This window comes from Gracilinanus agilis, chromosome 3, assembly GCF_016433145.1.
Source record: "Gracilinanus agilis isolate LMUSP501 chromosome 3, AgileGrace, whole genome shotgun sequence".
In the NCBI taxonomy this organism is placed as follows: Eukaryota; Metazoa; Chordata; class Mammalia; order Didelphimorphia; family Didelphidae; genus Gracilinanus; species Gracilinanus agilis.
In genome coordinates this window covers 242193108-242216614 of record NC_058132.1, presented here as the reverse complement: position 1 = coordinate 242216614, position 23507 = coordinate 242193108, and the positions used below count along the sequence as shown (strand labels likewise).

General features: G+C 35.0%; 2 protein-coding genes across 2 annotated transcripts in view; one reads left to right on the top strand and one right to left on the bottom strand.

The window, feature by feature from the left end:
* The first annotated feature begins 1700 nt into the window (after positions 1-1700).
* Positions 1701-9855, top strand: PJVK (pejvakin). The gene is made up of 6 exons (XM_044666477.1): positions 1701-1911; positions 3653-3848; positions 5548-5692; positions 6924-7041; positions 9162-9260; positions 9560-9855. The coding sequence occupies exons 1-6, from the start codon at positions 1701-1703 to the stop codon at positions 9853-9855; spliced, it is 1065 nt and encodes a 354-aa protein (XP_044522412.1).
* A 2426-nt stretch (positions 9856-12281) lies between these two features.
* Positions 12282-23507, bottom strand: part of FKBP7 (FKBP prolyl isomerase 7) — an 18187-nt gene continuing 6961 nt past the window's right edge. Inside the window, exons 3-4 of the mRNA XM_044666476.1 lie at positions 18887-19020; positions 12282-13103 (exon numbers count right to left, since the gene is read on the bottom strand). Coding sequence (XP_044522411.1) covers positions 12942-13103; positions 18887-19020 — 296 coding nt within the window. The 3' untranslated portion in view covers positions 12282-12941. The remainder of the gene's footprint in view (positions 13104-18886; positions 19021-23507) is intronic.

Here is a 23507-nt window from a genome sequence, read left to right as displayed (position 1 = left end):
CCCTTCCCTTGGGTTTCTACCCCAGGGATGATTTCCTTCCTGAGATGAGATGGAAACATATCTGACAAGTGATCATCTTCATAAAAAAAAAAAAAATGATACACGCCCTTTTTCTGTATAATCAGCGTGTCCTTAAAACCTGGACCATGTTCCGAACTCAGGGAGAACCCTAAATACAGGGAGGGAGAAAGAATGATTAACGCAGCGGACTCAAGGCCTCGGGGGTCTGGGGCTCGTTCGGCCATACACCATTACGTCATGTCAGAGATGGTGCCTGGAAGGGTATCCAGTAAACAACAAGTGCCCACTTTGTGCCACGCGCCGACTGGGCATAGGGGATGCTAGTATAAAGGTTGAAACGGTCCCTCCTTGCAGCGCGCTCCAATTTCTAAAGAATCGATTTTCACCTTCCCTCCCTCCTCTTTCTCCTCCCCTCGGGGTTTTGCAGGAGTCACCCGTGCTCGTCCTAGCTCTGTATCGCTGCGCACGCGAGCCGGGCTCCGGGGGCTTCCCACCAACCTGCGGCCAAACCTCTAGTATTAAAAAGATTTCCTTTTTTTTTTTTTTTTAAGTCCTCTCATTGTCCTCTCAGCGTCTTTATTGTTACCTGAGACTGATTTTTAAAAGGTTTTGAAAACTAGGCTGCACTCGTCTTGGGTCGCCTCTAGGAAGATAGCCATTGTTTTAAAAATAAGCCGCATCGACTCTTGTCTTAAGCATCTCTCTACACCTGGGTAGTGTCCCGGCTATAGAGGATTCACAGGCCGTGCCCGCTGGACCTAAATGCTTGGAGAGAAACGATCTAAGTCCTCATTTCTACCCGCTACCCGTCTCCAGCTTGGAAAACATGAATAAACCGATGAAAGAAAAAACATGCTAATAACTCCATTATAACCGGGCTTTTCATTGTCTCCTTAAGCATTAATCTAGAGAGTAAATATTTTAGATATGAAATGGTCAGACAATAATATGAATCTTGGAACTGTTCTTAAGTCAATAAAAGGATTCTACTATATGCTAAAAATGTTCGTTTAATGGGAATACTAACTTCCTACCACCTCCACCCAATCTTTTTTTTTTAAACAGAAGAAAGTAAAGTGAGATACATAAGCAAATCGGAGCCTTTAAATTGCACCCAAATGATTCTTTTTCTGTTTCCCCAAATGGCATAACATACTGCTAAAATTGGCATCATTAACTTGTAAAGGAACTTCCTTTGGACCAATTCCACTGAAGACTGTATCCAGGGCTAATGATGGTCATTTTAATCTTAAAGTCCTGCCAATGTATCTTTCAGAACTATATTATATTGAACCCATTGCCCTGATTATCTTTAGCTCTGGTCCTGACAAAAGATAATGTCACAATGTCATTTTCTTCTGTTAGCTTTTTTAGCCATACAGAATGGCCATGGTGGCACTTCAGTTTTACCTCTAGTATATCAGTTTACACTTGATGTATAATTCATTAACCCGAGTACATGAAGCTGAAAGAGAGCTGTGAGCTCTGTACACTGGAAAGTAGTTAGTGAAAACAGGTTATTTTGCTTTTCTAATTAAGTGTAAGACTTCATTTAAAAATTCATTCTAGATTTAGTTTTGTGCTTCATAGTTTCCTTTAAAATACTAGCCTTTTGAACATGGATTTAATATCTGAAAGTTATAGTTGATGAAGTGTTTTATCATTAATATTATATTAATATGTTTGCTGCTGCTACCAAGAGCTTTGTTAAGCAAGTTGGAGATGGAGGGAGATTAGTTCCTGTTCCAAGCCTCAGTGAAGCTGACAAATATCAACCTCTGAGCCTCGTGGTTAAAAAGAAAAGATGCTTTTTGTTACAAAGACCTAAATTTACCTCCACACCTTTCACTCTGAATGATATTCTTCTAGGAGACAGAGAAATTTCAGCTGGTAAGTTTTTCAACAGCTTTTAAAAACCTGTTTTTATAATGACTACTCTTTATATTGCATTAATCTAAATAGAGATAGCATGTTACAGGAGTAGCATGAATTTTTGTTGACCGTCAAATTTTCTGTTGAAATGGTGGTGATGATATTAGTACCAGAAAGGATGATTCAAATTTATATAACATCAAACCAAATTTTTAAATCTATTAAATGCATAGAACAACTCTATTTGGCATCTCTTCCACAACTTCTCCCTATCACTTTGTCTTTACTTATATATGTACTGTTATACTTTTCCCTCCTCCACTGAGTAGATGATAAACTTGCAGACAAAGACAATTTTCATTTTTATCATTGTATCCTCATTGATTATCAAAGTGCTTGGCTCATTGTGTCTCAATGAATACTTTTGAACTGAATTTTTAATAAGTTGTTTTACCAAATCAATTTGTAGTTGTGGTCATTTTATAATAATATTAGCTAACATTTATATAGTGCTTCAAAGTTTACAAAGTACTTGATTTTTTCATCACATTTGATTCTAATAAGAGCCCTGTGTGGTAGATGATATTATTATCTCTGTTTTATGGTTAAGGAAACTAAGACTAAGAGAGATAAAATAACTTGCCATTCCTTATTGCTCACTGGTAGTATCAGAGGCAGAGTTTGAATTAGTCTTCTTGCCTCAGAATCCAAGACTTTATAACTCTATTGCCTAGCTACTTCACATACTAAGTGACTGCCAAATGGGAATACCACCTGTCTTATTATCCCTTAAAATTTGTTGTGTAGACTAAATTAGATAATGAAAGTGATTTTGTTATCCTAAGGAAATCCTCCCCATTTATAATGCTGGAAATAAATTCTAAGAAATTGCTTCAGGCACATAAGAGATTCTATGATTTACTTAGTGTTATACAGATACTATACATATATATGTGTATATTTATGTATATATATTTATTATTATACTATACATATGGAAGCAGCTGGGTAGCTCAGTGGATAAACCACTGAGCCTGGAGTCAGGAAGATCTGAGTTCAAATTTGGCCTCCAACACTCACTAGCTGTGACCCTGACCTCTTTGCCTCAGTTTCCTTATCTGTAAAATGGAAAATTTTTAACATTTTCCCTCTCTCCTGGAGAAGGAAAGGGCAAACCATTCTAGTATCTTCACCAGGAAAACCCCAAACAGGATCATGAAGAGTCAGACACAACTGAATATGACTAAAACATTCTAACTACAAATAAGTACTCATATACTGGACCATCTCACATAGAAACAAAAGCATTTTGAAATGGAGAAATGATCATATCATTATTTCTACTATCATTACTCTTTAACATGATACTATGTTATTGTTTTTAAATCATTTAAGTTGTTATTAATATAGAGAGGAAGTCTACTTTAACAACAAAAAATGTTTTTAGGTCTATTTGGAACACTGGATTTAGAAATGGTATTTTGACACAGATTATCACTTACATAGTACTTTCCTCTTTCTCCCTCTAATCTCTTTTTGTGAGATGTTTTCCTGAGTACAAAGAAAATAATAATATTTATCTTTTAACTACATAATCTACCTTAATTCCATGTAAATGGAATTGTTAGTTTGATAATTGGTTTCAATCATTGGCATTTCTATTATAGTTTATAACTTTAGAATTTTAAAATGTCATTTTAAAATAATCATATTAGGCAGGTAAGAGACATTTAAACACAACAGTGTTCTTTTATTAAAGGTATCTCATCCTACCAATTACTGAATTATGAAGATAAATCAGATGTTTCACTCTATGGAAGGCGAGGAAATCATATGGTGAACGACGTTGGAATTAATGTTGCCGGGTCAGATTCCATTGCAGTAAAAGCTTCCTTTGGTGTGGTAACTAAGCACGAAGTGGAAGTAACAACATTACTCAAGGAACTTACTACCAGGTCAGTATGATAATTTTTGATATAATTAATTTGATTAAATATCTGAATTTTACAAATTTGGTCTACAATACATTTAAAATATATTTTACAAAGCCAAGTAATTTATTGTTTAAGTTTAAAATTTCAATTAACCTTGCAAATGAGTTTCAAAAATCATTTGAAAAAAATTCTTGATTGATCCACAAAAGGTGCTATTCTCAAGGCCACATTTGATAGTGCTACCTCTTCTTCCCCTAACATTGCTTTTTTCCATGTTTCTACTTGTCTCTATGTCACTTAACAGTTGGCTTTTAATCAGTCAAGCAATTAGCATTTATTTGTTAATCATTTATCATATAACAGGCTCTGTGTTAAATGCTGGGAATACCACAGACACACATATACAACCCAGTGTCTGCCCTCAAGGACCCCTACATTCAGGGGTTAGTATGGTGCCTTGCATACAATAAGGGAGTGAATAGATGTTTATTGATTGACTGACTTTCTAAGGAGGGAGATAATTGAATTGAAAGAATATTTAAGAACCTGCTTGGTGAAAATATAACAAAAACTCCTCCACATAAACCATTTTCCACAAAAACCAAATTCAATAGGTTTATAGATCTAGAGTTAGAAGGAAACTTAGAAGCCTTCTGGTTCATTCTCCTCATTTTATAGATAAAGAAACTGAGGCCCAGATAGGTTAAATTATCACAGGAGGTAGTAACAATCATAATTTGAACCCAGGTCCTTTAGATTGTGAATCTAGCACCTTTTTCATTTTGGCAATTGCCTCCCTAGATCATGAAGTCCAAGACCAAGAAATTAGAAAGAAGAGGAGGTGTCCTGGTTCGTGAAAGAAAAATGATGCAACACAGTGGTTAGACAACAAATTTTTAACTTGCAATGCAAAGGAGATCACTCAAGAGATAGGTCGCTGATTTTCCTAGAGGTATTTTGTATATAAAAGCAACAAAAATCAAAGAAAATTCCTACTTTGTTTTGCCATAACTATAATAATAATAATAACAATAGCCAGTATTTATATAGTGATTTACTATGTATCAGACACTGTACTAAATAAACACTTTATAATTATTACCTCTATTGATTCTCAAAACAACCCTGGGAGGTAGATGCAATTGTTATCTCCATTTTACAGATGAGGAAACTGAGATACAGACATAGGATACACAAGAAATAAATGGAAGTGCAGGTAGAAAAAACCCTCACAGTTAAGAAACATCTGCTCTAACAAGGTATTAAGGGATCAATGGACAATTCAAGCAGAATATAGATGATATATAATACAGGCAACAATAGTTTCTTAATTGTGTATACTTAACTATGTTAAGAAATATCTTGAGGCAGTTAGGTGGCTTAGTGGATAGAGAGCCAGGCCTGGAGATCTGGGTTCAAATGTGACCTCCTACCTTTCCTAGCTTTGTGACCCTGGGCAAGTCACTTAATACTGATTACCTAGCCCTTACTGGTCTTATAATTGATACTAAGACAGAAAGTAAAAGTTTAAAAAAAAAACTGTACTGAATTTCTTTTGGTCACCATGATTTCTTTTAGGCTTGTTTAAATTGTTTTATATCAGAAGCAAGTAGGTTTTTAATTCATTCTTATGACTTCATAATTATGAATTATTAGGAACCAGATAAATGTAATTAGGCAACAGCAAAATACCTGTGGATTTCTCTTTTCTTTATTTTAGAAAAATTAACTTTGATCACTGCCTAATCCGTCAATCAATGAGTAGTAGAAAGGCAGTATTGTGTGTGGTCATGGAAAGTATTAGAACAACACGCCAGTGTTCATTATCTGTGCATGCTGGAATGCGTCGTGGGGAAGCAGTGAGGGTAAATATCCTTAAAAGACTTCTCTTACTAACTAAAAGGTTATTTGGTTTTTTTGTTTGTTTGTTTGTTTCTCAACTAGGAACAGGTTTTTTAGTAGTATTAACATGAAAGAATAGTTGTAATAGCATTTTTTGATTAAAATTTTGATAGAAAATAGCAGAAAATGTGGAGTTTTCTTGCACTGGAATTTTTGTGTCCCGCATTGGTGAAAAAACAAGCAAACCTCTAGGAGAACTTGGATACAAAATTCAAGGAATTTAATGATACTAAAATATTCATAGTTGTGAAATAAATTACATATAACTAAAGAACACCCTTTAATCACTGAAATGGTGCTACAAGAATAAAAGTAGAAGTTTGGTTCAAATAACATGTTTTTGAAACAAAGCATCAGGATTATATTGTTTATATAAACCTAAAATGTTATAATTTTCTATCGTCATATTTCTTGCTGTCAATCTTATTCAGAATTTGAACTTTTAGTTTAGAATAATTTCAGAAAATTATATCTACATAAATCTTTAGACAATTCTATTCTTTAAATTTAGTGAAGAATAATGAATAATAATTTGATTACTTTCATTGAAAAAGAATTGCATTTTTAGGAACAGAAAGATAAGGTTTCAGTTAAATGTTATCTTGGGAAATAGTGAAGCTTTGTCTCCTGGGGTACTATTGGTTTGTACTCAAACAGAAACGGAAAGTTTTGATTTAATCTAGTCAGTTTCACAAGCAATTCACCTATGAATTAGAACTTTCATTGTACTGAAAAACACAAGCAGGCTTTTTGGTTTAGAATAACTTTTGAAGGCTGCTAAAAGTTCCAAGGCATCTGAATAGCCCCACACATCAGTAGGCCAAGGAGAGGATAGGGAACTTTCAAACAATCTATTTGACTTGCATGTGAGACTGAACATAAACAGGGGGGAGGATTAGGGATTCAGCTCTAGAGATCATTATTATTGCAGTGGGCTTAATATTATTAGACTCTACATTAATGTGAATGAAATAGGGGTAAAGTATTTCCTTCCTTGGGATAAATAACCATTTCCAAGTTCAGAATTCTTGCCTATGGTACAACCAGATGATTTCAAACAAGAGAATTATTTAAAAACTAGGGTTATCCTAAACAAATACAAAAAAAAATCTTTTAGAGAATTCACACTCAAAAATTTCCTTTTTCATGACTGACTCCCCACTAATACATGTTTTTTCTTTTTTTGAAAATTAGTTTCACATTATTGATGAACAAAATCCAAAGGGAAGAGACAAAGCTATTGTTTTTCCAGCACACACAACCATAGCGTTTAGTGTTTTTGAACTTTTCATTTATTTGGACGGTGCCTTTGGTAAGTATTCTGTTAGTATGAGATTTTGACATTTATTTGTGCTTTTTCAAATAAACTATTTTAACTCAGAAATTATTTGGCAGTTACTTTATGTGAAGATGAAATAATTAGAATGTACAGAAAGGCCAGTCTTATGCAGAGGATGATGTTTAACTATTATGGGGATCCCTTGTTCTGCATAACATCTTTCTACCACCTGCTTTTGGTTTAGAATAACTTTTGAAAGCTGCTAAAAGTTCCAAAGGCATCCGAATGGCCCCACACATCAGAAGGCCAATGAGAGGATAGGAAACTTTATATCTTAAAGCAATTGTATTGTGTCCTGCAATTAGAGATAAATGTTAAAATGACTGGAAGAAGCAATAAGTTGAACTACTAATACACGAGGGTGTAAATGACTGATATCATTTTTCTAAAAAGCAGATTTTGATGATAAGGGTAGAGGGAAGAAATTTTAAAGAGAGAGAGAGAGAGAGAGAGAGAGAGAGAGAGAGAGAGAGAGAGAGAGGCCTGAGCACCTGAAAGGATAGCAAGTATATATTTGTTGGGTTAGGAGGAGGGTCGGGGTATAGAAAGGAGAGGGTTCGTGACCTTAGAGATACTATTTTATATTTGCCCAGAGCTGTTGTTTTTGATTTCCAGGTCTCTAGTACAAGCCCTTCCTTTTGTTTTTTTAAAACCCTAACTTCCATCTTGGAATTAATACTGTGCATTGATTCCAAGGCAGAAGAGCAGTGAGGGGTAGGCAACGGGGGTTATGTGACTTGCCCAAGCTCATACAGCTAGGGCCAGATTTGACCTGAGGATCCCCCATCTCTTAGCCTGGCCTCTCAATCCATTTAGCCACCTAGCTTCCTCCTCTAGTCCAAGCCTTTAAAAAAATTCTTTTAGCAACAAATAACTTCAAATGACTTAAATAAAGGACATAAAATAAATACTCTCGGGGAAATTTATTCCTAACCTCTGCAGTTGTGGCTACTCATCTTAAGCATTTGAATCTCATACTACAAAAATAATTATTAGATACTTGTTAAGACAACTGCTTACTACCTTTATTTCAGTACATCTGGATCAGATGCATTGAATTGCTCACTTACCATCTCCTAGCTGGTCTTCGATTACCTCCATTAGTCATTTTTGTTTGGTCATTTCCGATCTAAAGATTATGACATTTAAAGTCACTGGTGTTTGAATCTCTGGGGTAGCCAGATAAGTTCTATCAACCATGTCTTGCTAATGTGGCCTACCTGCCTGACCATTTGTTTATGAGTTTTTAGGTGTTTGTGTAGATGCTCAGTTACCACAGTTGGTTTCTAATTTATTCTATGTTAATCCCCCTGCTCCTCTAAAGTAGTTCTCCCCAGTTTAGTCATTTTTTAAAAACATTTTAAAAAGAAAAAATTAGGATAGCCAAATATGAATTATTTGTCTCTAGAAAAGAGAGCAGTGTTCAAATGTTAGAAAATTATGGCCAATATAGTCAATTGAGTAGTGTATTTTTGTAATGGCTGACTTTTTATTTTTTATGACCTCCAGAACTAACTTTACAGTTTTAGGGATATGGGAAGTCCAAGCTGCATTAAAAAAAAAAAAAAAAAAAAAGTCATGAAACCCAAATGGTTGAGGTAAGGGAGCCCCCTAGCTATTATAGTCTGTAAACACCAACTGAACATTATTGTAGTGAATCTCTATTGTAGCTCTTTGGTGGCTTTCTTTTTCCCAGTTACCAATAAAATGACATACAAATTATATGAGAGGAGGTAATAGGTAACAGATCTTGGAAGCAAGTAATTGGCCAAGGCAACCCATAACAGTCTTGCTCTGGGTAGCTAGTCTTGGGCTTCTGTAAAGTACAAGTATAAGAAAGGATGAGAATATTATTAGAATTACATGGTTAGTCAATAAACATTCATTAAACACCTACTCTGTGCCAGGTACTAAGTGCTGGGGATATTACAGAAAAACAAAAGACAGTCTCTGTTCCCAAGGAGATCGAAATCCAATAGGGGAGAAAACATGCAAACAACTATCTACAAACAAGCTATAGACAGTCTCAATTTCAGTTTCTTTTTCCTAAGTGTTTTGTGTTAAGATTGTTTTTTTTTTCCCCTTTTTAATAGACCTTTGTGTCACTTCAGTGTCAAAAGGAGGATTTGAAAGAGAAGAAACAGCAACATTCGCAATACTCTACAGATTAAGAAATATACTGTTTGAACGAAGTATGTTGAGACTGTGATCATCAATGACATTAATGAAAGGATATTTGGGATGTATATTTTCCCCTCTTCATTAACATATAAACTCATCTATTAAGTACCTCTAATCAAAATGAGGAATTTAAATCTAAAATTTTTGTAACCTGATTCATTCTTGATAATAATGAAAACTATCTTGAATTTACTTTTGAGGTATTTTAAATTTCAGTTAATATATTTATAAAGAATGCCATTTGTGGCTTTTATCTTTCTCCTTATTGTACCTTTAATCAACACTTATTTTTGTGTGCTTTCCTTTTCAGATAGGAGGGTGATGGATGCCATTGCTCGCTCAGAACTTTACATGGATGACCTTTTCTCAGATTACTACTATGATAAACCCCTCAGTATGACTGACTTCTCTCTCAGAGAAGGAACTCATGTCCGAGTTAACTTACTCAATCACAATATTCCAAAAGGGCCTTGTATCCTCTGTGGAATGGGGAACTATAAAAGGGAAACTGTTTATGGATGCTTTGAGTGTTCTTACAATGGACAAAAGTATGTAAGACTTCATGCTGTGCCTTGCTTTGACATTTGGCACAAGAGAATGAAATAAAACGAGTGATTTTGATGCAGTTTTAAGTGTTAATTGTGCCATAGCCCTTTCCAAATGACCTGGAGTCAAATGAGTAATTAACTGTGACAAAGAAAGGTAAAAACTACAATGATATTTGTATTTTAATTTTCTTAAAAAGATTTATTTTTTTTACATTCCAAAATATATAGCATTTCAGAAATACTCCAAATAGTCCCTACAAAAATGTTGTGACGTTGTCATGCTTTGTCATTTGGGGTAAGAAAGCTCTACAAAAATCAATTTTTTTTCTGAATATCAATTTTAGTTTTAATGACATGAATTCAAATTGTTATGGATGAATCAAATGAAGAAATGTTTTCTTTTTAAAAAATACCATTTCTGCTATGGTCTGGTAAAATGAGAAAAATGTGGTGTTAATAATTTAATGTAATCATACATGTTTAATTGGAGTATCAAATTAAAAGGACATTAAGAATTCTCTAAGCATAAGGTTTCATAAACAGTTAAGAGAATTAGAGATTGGGACAGAGGTTGATAATACAGAATGTGAATATGCTTTGTAGTTTTGTAATTATAAGGTTCCCCATTGCCACTTCAAATATTTTGTGAAGATTAGACTTCTGTTTCTTCTGTCTTGAAGATGCTCAAGAACAAAGTGCCTTAATGTATGTGAGTTGGGAAGGTCTTATTTGTCTACCCTACAAGACATCCAAAATTTGCAAACACAATCTCTGGGGCTCTAATTTTTCATGATATTTGACCAACATAAAAATATACAAAAGAAAAATCGCAAAACAAAAAAATTATAGGGATAAAGACTAGCTCTTTGATTTCTTTGATATAAGGAACTCCCAGGTGAGGAAACTCCCTCTACTGATACAGCTCAGCACTTTCTCTGCACTTTGTGTAGATGGAGCAGGGTCATACAGCCAGCATGTATTAGAAGAAGGACTTGAACTCAGTTCTTCATGGCCTCAAGGCCAGGTCTCCATTCATTATGCCACACTGACTATAAAACACAGTCAGAATTATAATTATGCCATTCTATATGTGTATAGACATAAAACAATTGTTTGTTAAAACAAAATGCCAATACTACCCTAATAGTATATATATATGTATATGTACATATATATATATTGTTTATGCAGAAATTTTTCATTGTCTTTCTTTGTATATAGAGTATGGTTTCAAAATAGACCCCTTTTCTTCACTAATTAAAAAATGTTTTAAGTTAATTTCAGCCACAATAGTTTTTATCAACAGGGATAGGAAGATTATAATGAATCATTATAGAACAATGCAATTTTTATATCCTTCAGATCAACAAATATTTAATGCATAATCACAATGTGTTTGGGATTTCACAAGTGTGTACCATATCTTTGACCCGTAAGAGACCTGTAAATAATAGTCAAATGACAAATTATCCAATGCTGTTTAAAATTGTTACAAACTAATTTTAAATATTTCCAAAAATGCTTCTTTTACTTTTTCTTCAGTAATGTGTTAAGTTTTTCTGGATTGCATGTAAAAATATTGTTTGGCTTTCATTTTCTAACATTTTGAGTTCCACTTCTCTCCTTCCTTCCCTCACCTTTTCTGAGACAGTAAGCAATTTGATATTGGTTATGTGTTATCATACAAAACATAATTCCATATTTATCTGGCTATGATTTAATAAAAATATCATTTTAGTGTATACAGATGTGAGTAAATTTCCTGAAATGTTATGCACTTATTGTCAGATTATTTAGAAAAGCATTTAAAGCCAGCTACTTGAAGATGGTATGAAGTATAATAAGCATACTTATAATTTTGAAAAATTTATTCATATTTTCTCGATTTTTGTCAACATAATTTAAATGATGACGAGTCCTTTAGAAATGTTTTGTTGATAACTTTTCTTTATATCAGTCATTTCAATCTTCTCTATTGAGGAGACTGAAGCTCCCCTGGTGGCAAAGACCAACAATTAAGCAAAAACAACTAAAGTAAATGAATCTGACCCATACAATAGTCTGTCCTCTTAGTCCTCCACTTCTCTGCCATTCTGGGGAAGGTAAGTTTTATTATCTGACCTACTAGACTTTTGTTTTTTCTCAGTTGTTCTAAGTCTAGTTTCCTTTTAGTGATCCTTTCATTTACATTATTATAATCAGTGTATACCTAATTCTTTCTATTACATTTGTTTATATTAGTTCATATGGATATTCCCATATTTCTTTGAATTCATATTAATTATGAATAGAATATTTTATTAATATGTAGCAGTATTCCATTACATTCACAAAATTCTTAACCATTGTCCCACCTATGGATACCTACTTTCCAATTCTGTGTTATATGAAGTGTTTCAATTAATATTTTGGTATATACTAGATTTTTGATTCTGTCTTTGACTTCCTTGGAAGATACATAGTATATGAGGCGGTAGAGAACTTTTAATGTAAATTATTTTTAAGCAAAGAAGTCACACTAAAGTCTTTGAGTAAAGGATGGGTTGGAGAAGAAAGAAACTAGAGAGAAAAAAACCAGTTAGGAAGCCTTTGCAATAGTTTATCCAAGAGATAATACTTAAGTCTAAATTTATTGAGTTTTTTTTTGCAGTGGGGGAGTGGGAGTGGGGAGGAGGGAACAGACATGAAAAATACAGCAAAGACATGATAGTTTTTGGCAAATAATTGAACATAGAGACTAAAGAAAAAATCTAAATATGAATCCAAGGTTTTGAGGCTGGGTGCCTAGGACAATGTTGTCTTCAATAAATATAAAAAAGCTAGAAAGGAGGGCAAGTTTAGGAGGAAAGATGATGAATTAAAAGTTTTTAAAATTCTGAGTTTGAGATGTTGGCTGCTTCATCAAAATACTGAAATCTGTTCTCACAGACATCGCTAAATAAGGCACAGGATATGAAATTCTTACTTTTTTCCACTAGTTTTTGAGCATATGTTATAATTTTTTATTAAAATGACAAAAGGTTCAGAAATTATGTGTGAAAATATCAAAATGTGGTCTTATAAGAAAAATCAATAAACAAAAATTTGAAAAAAAGTAATTTTGTAGATAATACAAAATAGCCAAATGAATTTAGAAAGAATATGCTATAGTTCATCATGTTGATATACATTATATTCCTTGGAAGAAATGAAGCCATCTCCATCGTGGTCATTTTTCTTAAAAATATCTTCTAACACGGAATCATGATATGACTGGTCACGTGGTTTATTATCTTTCTCAAATTCCTTTTTCAAGTAATAATTGATCTAAAATGAAAAGAGAACACGCTGATTTGTGAAGCATTTTGGAGAATTTATTAAGAAATATAAACATTATGTAGCCCCAAACCACATTTCTGTAGAAAACAGTTTTCATGTGAGATATCACAAAAGGTACTTAAGGTTTTCAACTTTTAAGTAAATTTCTGGGGACGAAAAAACCTTCTTTAATTAGCATCACTAGAGTGTGAAGAACTATTCCAAGATGTTGATTTTTGTGATATGCATTTCATGATATATATTTTATACTTTTCTTAAATTTTTATATGCTACGTTGGAACTACATGGTAAGAAAATCAGACAAATCTCATTATGCACATTTGCATACAACTCAATAATGAAGTCAATCCAAAAGTGTTTTCACTTTTAAAAATTCAAGATAGCACTTTAGAAAAATCTCTGCTATCAAAGCATAGTGTCAGGATAATTCCAGCCCTCCTTCTTCTGGCACTTAAAATGTCAATCAAAATTCAACAAATAAAACATAATCTGGGCCTGGAGCAAAATGAATTTGATTCTGCATCATATTTGTCTCCTGCTTCTTACGTTTTCAAATGCTAAGGTAGGTGGTATTAGCAGTTCCTCTCCTTGTGGATGTCTCATAAAAATAAGTACTCAAGTATTTTTCCAAATAACAAGTTTCTTTTAGAATATGAAATTTCTATTGTTGATTATCGTGAGAATGGAAATGGAGAACTGGGGAAAACTGATAGACTATTATGTAATGTTATAGAGAGTAAAGACATTATATAAAGTGGCCTTAAAAACTATAACCTATAGACTCTAACTGATCACCCTAGTGCAAATATCAATAATATGGAAATAGGTCTTGATCAATGACACATGTAAAACCCAGTGGAATTTCTCTTTGGCTATGGGGGAGAAGGGGAGGAAGGGAGGGAAAGAACATGAATCATGTAACCATGGAAAAACATCCCAAATTAATTAATTAAATTTAAAAATTAAAATAAAAACTATAACCTGGATTTTTTTCGGTAGAGGTGGGGTGGGAACAAATCACTCACATATACTTAAAGGCACTGACTAAAAGTCGCAGAACTATTGGAATGCAAGAGGTATAAAAACTGAAGGACATGAGAGCACGATAAATTGTGACGGCATTGTCAGCCACAGGGAAACTGTGACATCGTTTTAGCAGCATGGGTAAACCAGCCCACCTACCTGTCCTAGTGTCCTATGTTTCTATTGGCAAGGTGAGGGCCACATCAGCTGTTCTCATTTAGAAGGGAAGAGCTGGGGTTTGGGCACCATGATGATGGTGTCTTTCTTTCTTTTCTCCTAACATAGCTTAGTGGAACTCTGACTCTGTCTCTGATTCTCTGTCGGTCTCTCTCTCTGAATAGTTTTATAAAGTTGCTTTGATGTGCAGCTTGTTAATCAATCAAGCATTTATTGACCATTTATATAGGCATTATGCTAAGCACTAAGTATAGAAAGAGAAGAAAAAAAACCATGAACTCTGCCATTTCTTCACGAGTCAGGGTAAAGGGTGACACCGTGGAAGATGTCTGAGTGGTGTGAGACAAAGGGGCGAAAGGGAGTGACATTTTTAATGAAGTGACTTGAGTTTGTTCATTGAGCGGGTAGGAAGAGAAGGTGTAGGAGAATGGAAAAGGGAATCAATGTACTAGGGAGGTATAAAAAAGGATTGCTTTGCTGAAATGAGGGTCTAAATTGAGATTATGTAGCATTAGTTTATAGTGGACTCTCAATATAGCTATGTGCCTTCTTTCCAATTCTGTTCAACAGCAGATGAACAAGAGATAAAGCAGCAACTGAACTGGTAGGAAGACTCCAAGGTCAGGAGTTTGGCAAGACATAGCCTGAGATGGGATAAGGGGACAAGAAATCGGAGAGTAGAGGATGCTGTAAATTAGAAGTGATTCACCAAGGTGTCTAGATAAGGAAGGAGAGTGTAGCCAGCGATGGCTTGGGCAAGAGCTGAGGGTGGAAGGATTCGACGTCACGTTGAAGGCAAAGAGCAAGATGAGGATGGTAGGTAGTGGGGAAGATGGAGCAAAAAGAGATTATGATCAGATAAAGGCCTTTCAGAGTTCATGAACGCGGAAACAGAACACGTAGGAAGGATGGCAAGATCAAAGGTATGGTCATCTCTGCATACAGAAGTAAAGTGGAGAGACAGGTCAAGGGAAGTCAGGAGTATTAACTCATACACTGGAGGCCCCCAACACAGTTCAGGAGTTTGAGTGAAGAGAGAGGCTATGAGCCAGGTCCTGAACTCACTGATGAAGGAAATAGTATGTTCTGGGGACCCTAGAATGCCATAAAGCACAGTTTTTTTTTTGTCTTTTTTTTAAAGAAATGGCAGGTCAAGGGCTTAAAACCCTTTTTACATTGTCATTTCTTAGAAAGCAAGTAAGTCTTTCCCTGTGCAAGAATGCCTTGGTTTATATCAGTGGTTCTCAAACTTTTTTGGCCTACCACCCCCTTTCCAGAAAAAATATTACTTATCCCCCTAGAAATTATTTTTTTTTAAATTTTAATAGGAAAGATAAATGCCCCTGTGGCCATTACTGCTCCCTTAGGTCACTGTAGCACCCACCAGGGGCCGGTAGCACCCACTTTGGGAATCACTGGTTTATATTAATCTTTTGTTTATATTTTTTTGCTATATATAATAGGCTATGGGAGGAAGAGAAACATATGGGTAAGTATAAAGGTCTTAGGGGCAGCTAGGTGGCTCAGTGGATAGAGAGCCAAGCCTGGAAACAGAAGATCCTGGACTCAAATGTTTACCCCAGACATTTTCTAGCTGTGATCCTGGGCAAGTCACTTAATCCTAACTGTCTAGCCCTTACCACTTTTCCATCTTGGAAGTGAAACTCTGAATTCTAAGACAGAAGTATTACAATTAAAATGATCCCAGGAGACTGATTTTTGGGTAAGAATATAAGTTTATTGAACACATCAGGCTTATTGGTTAGGTCAGCATCATAACTGATGAAGTGATATATAGGTCTGTCTCCATAACTGTCTTTTAAAAACCAGGGATGACCTGAGCTGGGTCAGGCAGCCTAATAAATAGATTTTTAGCAGCTCATTCAGCCCTGATCTTGTCTACCCCAAGGCATTGTTAGTTGGTGATAGCTAATTAAGAGTTGGTCCATCAAGCCTTTAGCCCTTTCCCAAACCCACAGGAGAAGAACCCTTGTCTTTCATTTATTAACCAAATTCTGTTAGTCTTGGCATTCCAAAGTCTAAAGAAAATGCAAAAAAGCAGCACAAGGAGTGGTATCTCTAACCCAGATCTCCAACAGGAATACCAGTAATTCTTTCTAATATACAGGAATTAATAGAGTATGAAAACAAATTCTCACAAATGAGAGTTTAAAAATAAATAAATAGGTTCTGAATTCATTACTATTAGGCTTTTCATTAAGATTAATCAATTTAATTAGGATTTTGTTGAATTAATTAATGCAATTTTAACTAATCTTAATTCTAATAGCTAGAATTTATATAGTGCTTTAAGGTTTGCTAAGTGCTTTACATACATTATAATATTATATAACAAATGATCAAATTAATTTTTTTAAACCTATGAAACTATATAATTTACTGGATATAAATGAATATTCTCCAGCAAAGGCCTCATACTATATGGATAATAATAATATCTCCACCTTCCAGGGTTGTTTGTGAGGATAAATAATATATATAAAGCATGATACAAACCTTAAGTGATATATATATACTGTTATTATTTTTATCAAGCCTGATTTTATAATCTAAATAAATTAAAAAGCCCTGGGTAAGTTTATTATTAATGCACAATTCATTTACTGATAGTTTTTGACATTTTATCTGTTAACTTTAGACCTTTCTTCAATAATATTTTATGCTTGACAATGACATCTGTGAAAACTGCAGCAAAATTTTTTGGGGGACTCTCTACCCTAATGTGGAGAAAAGGATTATGGGGGCCTGCATGTCTGAAGCTGATTTCTATTCTATGGCACAGAGATGGTAATACATTTTAACTGTAACCATTTTCTGCAAATGGCAAGAATATGGGGTTCAGATTTTGGAACCCCAAGAAACAAGAAGACAGTTGAGTTAGAACAGCACTGTAAAAGGAAGTGAGCCCCAGGCACACCAACTCAGTCCTGAGTTTGGGTCAAGGGTGAAGGGAGGTTAGGGTAGGACTCTCCACTGAACCCTTGCTGATCCGTATCAGGAATATCATTGCCTGTTCTACTGTGCTGATTCAAGCTGTGTCTCCAGTTCCCTCAATAGCCTGCTCTCCGCTGCATATATAAATATATCTCATCAATTGATATCAAGATTAACATTACCAAATCATTACAGAAGATCAAATATCTGCTATCAATCTGCCAAGCTTACTCTTCAATTTATTTAGTCACTAGAGTCAGAAGTTAGATAGTGGAACTCTGAGAAGGACCTACCCCAGAAAAGGGGAGGCCTGCCTCTGATCCATCTTGTTAGAGTTACCTCATCCCTCTTTCCTTTTCCTTCAAACCCAAATTCCTTGTACCTTCCCAGTTTGTACCTTTCCCTGATAAATTAAAGAACTTACCTTTGTTACTTCAAAGCCTTGGTTTATACAGTCAATCAGTTCTAACTTCATACATATTGTACATATAAGTCTGAAGCTTAGCAGAGAGATCAAAGATGGAGATATAAATTTTGGAATTATCTATGCAGAGGCAAATTTTAGATCAGCAACGTTAGCAGCCCTAGCATAGAAGCTAAGAAACTAACTGGTGGAGAGTAACTATATATATATATATACATATATATATATCAGATTTAACAACTTCAAAAATAGTTTTGAGGACTAGCATGCTGGGGACTCAAGAAAGTCAAGGAAATGAGGGGATACCCAATGATTGGGGGATGGTTGGACAAATTCTGGTAGAACTGAATAGAATAATATTGTGTCATAAGAAACGATGAAAAGAAAGGAGTTGAAGACACCCAAAAAGATCTGTATGAGTGGTACAGAGTTAAGTGAGAAGAACAAGGAGAACAGTTAATGTAACAGCAATAATCACACATTGAAAATAAAAATAACTGAAGATTGACAGACTCAAGACCTACTGATTTAGAAAGATGTTTTGGGACATGGCCTATGCAGAAATTTATTTTGCTTGACTGTGTGCATATTTGTAACTAGCGTTTAATTTTGCTTTTTTATAATGAGCGATAGGAGAAAGTGAGAGGGAGATGGGGATCTGCCTTCTCTCCAAAAAGGAAAAGAATAAAGGATAGAAGAAATAACAGATAAGCAGGACAGCTCTGAAAAGTTACATTTGAATTAATTATATTTAAAAAGAGAAATATCTATGTTAATAGAAATTCAGAGTTTTAAAATTCTCTTCTTGTTCTAAAATGCATATTAAATGTTTATATTTTATTTAGTGTTTGTGAAGTTCAAAACTTATACGTCAAGGGAGTGGAGGCTTCTAGAATGATGGCTACTGGTGAGTCATGAAAGTGGCAGACCATGTGGTCAGCATGGAATGCATGTGAAACAGAGATGACCTGAGGTAAGAGGAAGGGGTCAGGGGACCAGAAATCATAATACCAAAGAAGAGCAAGTCTAGAAGGTGATGGAAAGGAGATGTAGAGGGATCCAAGGGTACATGAATGAAAGCCTAAGCTAGAGTTTAAGGTGCATAAGGGAAACTTTTCACTTTGGAACAAATATGAACTGAAATAATGGTTTATAAGCAAAACCTGACCTCAGAAGGTTTTGTCTGGATTACCTCGGTTTTAGAGAGTTTCTTGTCATTGTCCACATCTATCTGTTTAAATGTTTCAATGCTTCGGGGTCCTTTGGTCACGGCATAGAGTTCAATCTCAAAAATCAGTGTTGCATCTGGTGGAATAAAGCCTTGTGCTGAGGAGATGACCAAAAAAATGTTAAATGTGAACACAGGTTTTGGTCAAAGATGAAATAACAAAAAACATTATGAACAATGGTGCCTTTATAATTTTTTGGAAGTAATTCATTAGCCCTTTTTATGATTTTGTGAGCATTTTCCCTCATGATTTTTTTATCCAAAGTATGCCAGTTTAAAGGACTCATGAAACTTAAAATATTTTCATAAAAGTAGAATCAATGATCACTACTTATCTGGCCCTTGTTAGCAGAATCTGCTATTTTCAAATATATTATGAATGTGGTAATTAAAAGAGATTTGCAGAAAAAATATGTAAAAGATACAGAATTCAAGGAAAGGCTTATAGACAGGAGAATTTGGAATTACTGATATTTCTTTAAAAATTAAGTTATGTTATTTGAAAACAAGTATAAGATTAGCCATGACTGATTCTTTTTTTTTTTAACCCACATTTTCTGCCCGGGAACAGGCAATGGGGGTCAAGTGACTTGCCCAGGTTCACACAGCTGGGAAGTGTTTGAGGCCACATTTGAACCCAGGACCTCCCATCTCTAGGCCTGGCTCTCAATCCCGCTGCTCCCATGACTTTGATTCTTTTTTTTTTTTCTTTTTTTAACCCTTATACTTCGGTGTATTGTCTCATAGGTGGAAGATTGGTAAGGGTGGGCAATGGGGGTCAAGTGACTTGCCCAGGGTCACACAGCTGGGAAGTGTCTGAGGCCGGGTTTGAACCTAGGACCTCCTGTCTCTAGGCCTGACTCTCACTCCACTGAGCTACCCAGCTGCCCCCCATGACTTTGATTCTTAATAGAAAATGAAAAAAACAATGAGTACCAAAATAGAAACATACATTTTATGAAGAGATTCTGTTATGAATGTGATAATTTTAAAGATCTTTAAAGAGAAAGTGAATATTTAATGAAGAATCAATATACCAACTTGAGATTTTCACCCAAGTAGCAGATTTTTCTTTCCATTCTGGACTTGTGATTTCATTGGTGTGGGAAGGGAGCTTCCTTAAAGGTCCAAGGGAGAAGGGCTATAATCTAAAATGTTTGTAATTTATAGCCTTAAAGAGTAGTATGGAATTACTGAGAGGTTAAGTTTATTTGCCCAGGGTCAGAAACAGCTAGCATATATTTGAGGCAAGGCTTGAACCCGGGACTGACCACAAGACCAGTGAACTTGATTCACTATGCTTGTAAGAGATAATATAGTTCAGTTAACCAAATGATGCAATATACTCAAAAGAAATAAATGGCTTATTTCCATTCACTTGTGCCAAAATATTTCTTCCTTACTGGCAAGAACTGGTAATTACGTGCATAGCAGGGGTTGGTTAAGTATTCTATTGAAAAAGAAAACTTTTGCCAAAAGATGATTAGAATCTAAAGAGAATGGAAAGCAAGAGACAAAAACAGAAAAGGTGCAGTGAGAGTCATAGTCAATACAAAAGAAATCTGACCAACACATCATGCAATTAATAGTGAAGGTTAGTGGTGCAACAACATGCTTACCTGACCTATAAGCAAAGAGCTAGATACTCAATGATGATTTCTGGAAAACTGATTTTCATGTTTCTAATTTGTCCATCTATAATCTCCTGGTCACAGGAAGAAAACTTCCTTGATAAAAACAAAAACAAAAAAAATTCAAAACTCAAGTTCTGAGGCTAATACTTCTTTATGTAAAAAAAAAAAAAAAAATATATATATATATATATATATATATATATGCTTGTATACATATACATGTCAAGTTTCTGAATTAAAATTTCAAGTGTCCCAAATATTACCTATATTAAAGTTTTTCTTTCAACAAATTTTAAGAATATATAAATTTATAGAATTATTGCATTCACTATAGATGACTAACATGACTAACACTATGGATGAAATCCATAAAGTAATGTTATAACAGAAAGGCTTTGAGAAACAATATGTACCACATGAACAGACAGGTAAAGCTCTAAAAAAAAACAACCACATGCATTTCAAGACATGCAGGATTACAATAATGATGCAAAGAAAATGCTTCTTTTCAAGTTTTCCTTAAAATAGGGCTACATATGAGATTAGATATGCATAGTAATGAATCTTGCAAAAAAAAAAAGGAAAATTAACAAACTTCTTGTTTCTTAGAAATGCTTTCTTATGGCTTATAACGTTTTAATATACTTTAGTTTATTAAATGCTACAATAAGATGAGACACCAAATGTTTTATCAAACTTAAAATTCCAATTGTACTTTCTAACTCATGAAAAAAATTCTCAGTGGCCATCTTATCATAAAAGCATGGAATGTTAAGAGGGAAAAGAGATCAATGTGCTTATTGAAGAATGCCTTTACTCTTATAGAAATGGAACTTGAGACCCAGAAAAGTGATTTATCAAAGAGTCAGCACAGATAATTAATGATGCAGTAGAGACCAGAATTCTGGATTCTAGTGCCTTCTCTCTGTTATTTCCTAATCATCCTGTATGTAGTATGTTTGTGCATGCTAATTTGCTTTTAGTTTTCCCCATTAGATTATGGTTTCCTTGAGAGCCTGGGACATTACTGGCACTTTCTGTTTATTCTTTCCAATGCAAGTTCTACAACAGTTCAATCAGCCTCAGGACAAGACATCGGTCTTATATACTGCTATTTGTTTTGCATTCAAAGTAGATGTGCTCTGGCATGATGACGTTATCAGTTGAGCCTTCTCAGTAGAGCCTTCTAGCACCTACCAGAGAATTTCACATGCAGTAAACACTTAAGTGTTTGTCGAATTTAATTAAGAATGAGTATAAGAAAAAATGTAATTAAAAGAAGAAAAAGCAAAAGAGGATGTCAATAATGATCTTTAGAGGCCATTAAAAACAATTTACTTCCAAGAAAGTTACCTCTTTTCCCTCTCCATTGTGAACAAAATGAAGTAACAAGGACTCAAATTTATTATCTTTTAGATTTTAAAAAGAGCCTTTTATTCAGAGAATACAAAGTGCTCAGGTTATAGCAGGTGAAACCCAGGTTACCTAAGCCTAGCCCACTGGATCACAAAAAAATCCTACTCTTCCACTCCCCCTACTAGAAAGTGATACCAGCCTTTCTAGCTCCCAGGATCCAAAGAATGATTTAATTGAAATGCTTGGTAAAATGGAAGCAGTATCTGTGTCACATTAATAAATTATAAAGTTCTTATATGTGACTGGAGGAAGATCTTTTTTAAGCTATAAAGGAAACCTGTTATATTTGAAGTCACAGGAAAAAAAGCCCAATTAAATACTGGTTCAAATCTTTAAAGCTCTACGATTCTTTCCATATTTTTTTCTTTTTCCCTCTGAGCAATGACTGACTTTACCCATTTCCATATTACATCTTGGAGATTATTCCCTAGGAGAAGCCTGGGCTTCTCAGAAAATAACTCATGCTGCGTTAGTGGCCCGAGGACCTGTTAGGAGGCAGCCACCTACTTATGATTTGAAGGGCTAGTTGGTGTCTGTGTCCCTTGTTAGCTCCCCTATTTTAGGTCTAATAGAGTCCCTGAATTTATTACTGTAGTTTCTCCTCCTTAAGGATTAGGTATTAAAGCCTCCCCTCTCCCTCTACACCTAGGAATTCACTGTTCCCGAGCTGTAACTTGGTTTTACTATCTAGTATCTTCATTCAGTTTTTGCACAAATGTAACATTTAATCTGATTTTGTGGGAAGGATAGAGGTTTCAAATTCCTAACGTTCTATCAAAGTAATTACTTTTTTTCAAGGCTCCCATGAATTGAAACAAGTGAATCTTTATGGGTCTCTGCAAAACCAACAACTTAGAATATACATCCTTTCTCCAGTGGAGGCTGTTCAGACAGGACCGAATACTTGGCAAATACAACCAGATAAAGTTGGAGCGGCAAGTTAGCCATAGACAATTAGGCTCTGGAAGAAGAAATATTGACCAACTTCTCGCTCGGTGATTTAGAGGTCGATCAGGTCTGACTATAAGACACAGGTTCGTTGACTGCTTGAAGGCTTTTTCAGCTCTAGGAATCTCTATCAGGAGGACAAGGATGCTCTAGCTTTCTTCAGTGGCAAGAAGAGACTAGATAAGTAAGCGGCCACAATGAGGTCCTGGCCTTTGCCTTTGGTACACACGAACTACACTGTTATTCAATTTGACAGCTTTGTGAATAGCAGGCCCATCAGCGATGTGCCCCTTGTAATAACCAGGTTCTCTCACTGATTTTTGTAGTCACACAGAGTTGTCCCAAAAGTCTTAGTACCGTTTTAAGCTTTAATAAACCTCAAACTGCAGTAAGACTTTTGGGACACTCTGCATCATGCCAGCACTTCGGCGTTGTAGCTGTGGCTCCGAGGGCCCTCTCACACAATATACTACCACTTTCAGACCCAGTTTGGAAGCCTCTTCTGGAATTCCAGAAGGCAGAGGGAGGAACTGTGCTCCCCTCCATGGCTGCAGGGTGGGAACAACCTTCTCCCTAGGGAAAAGCTG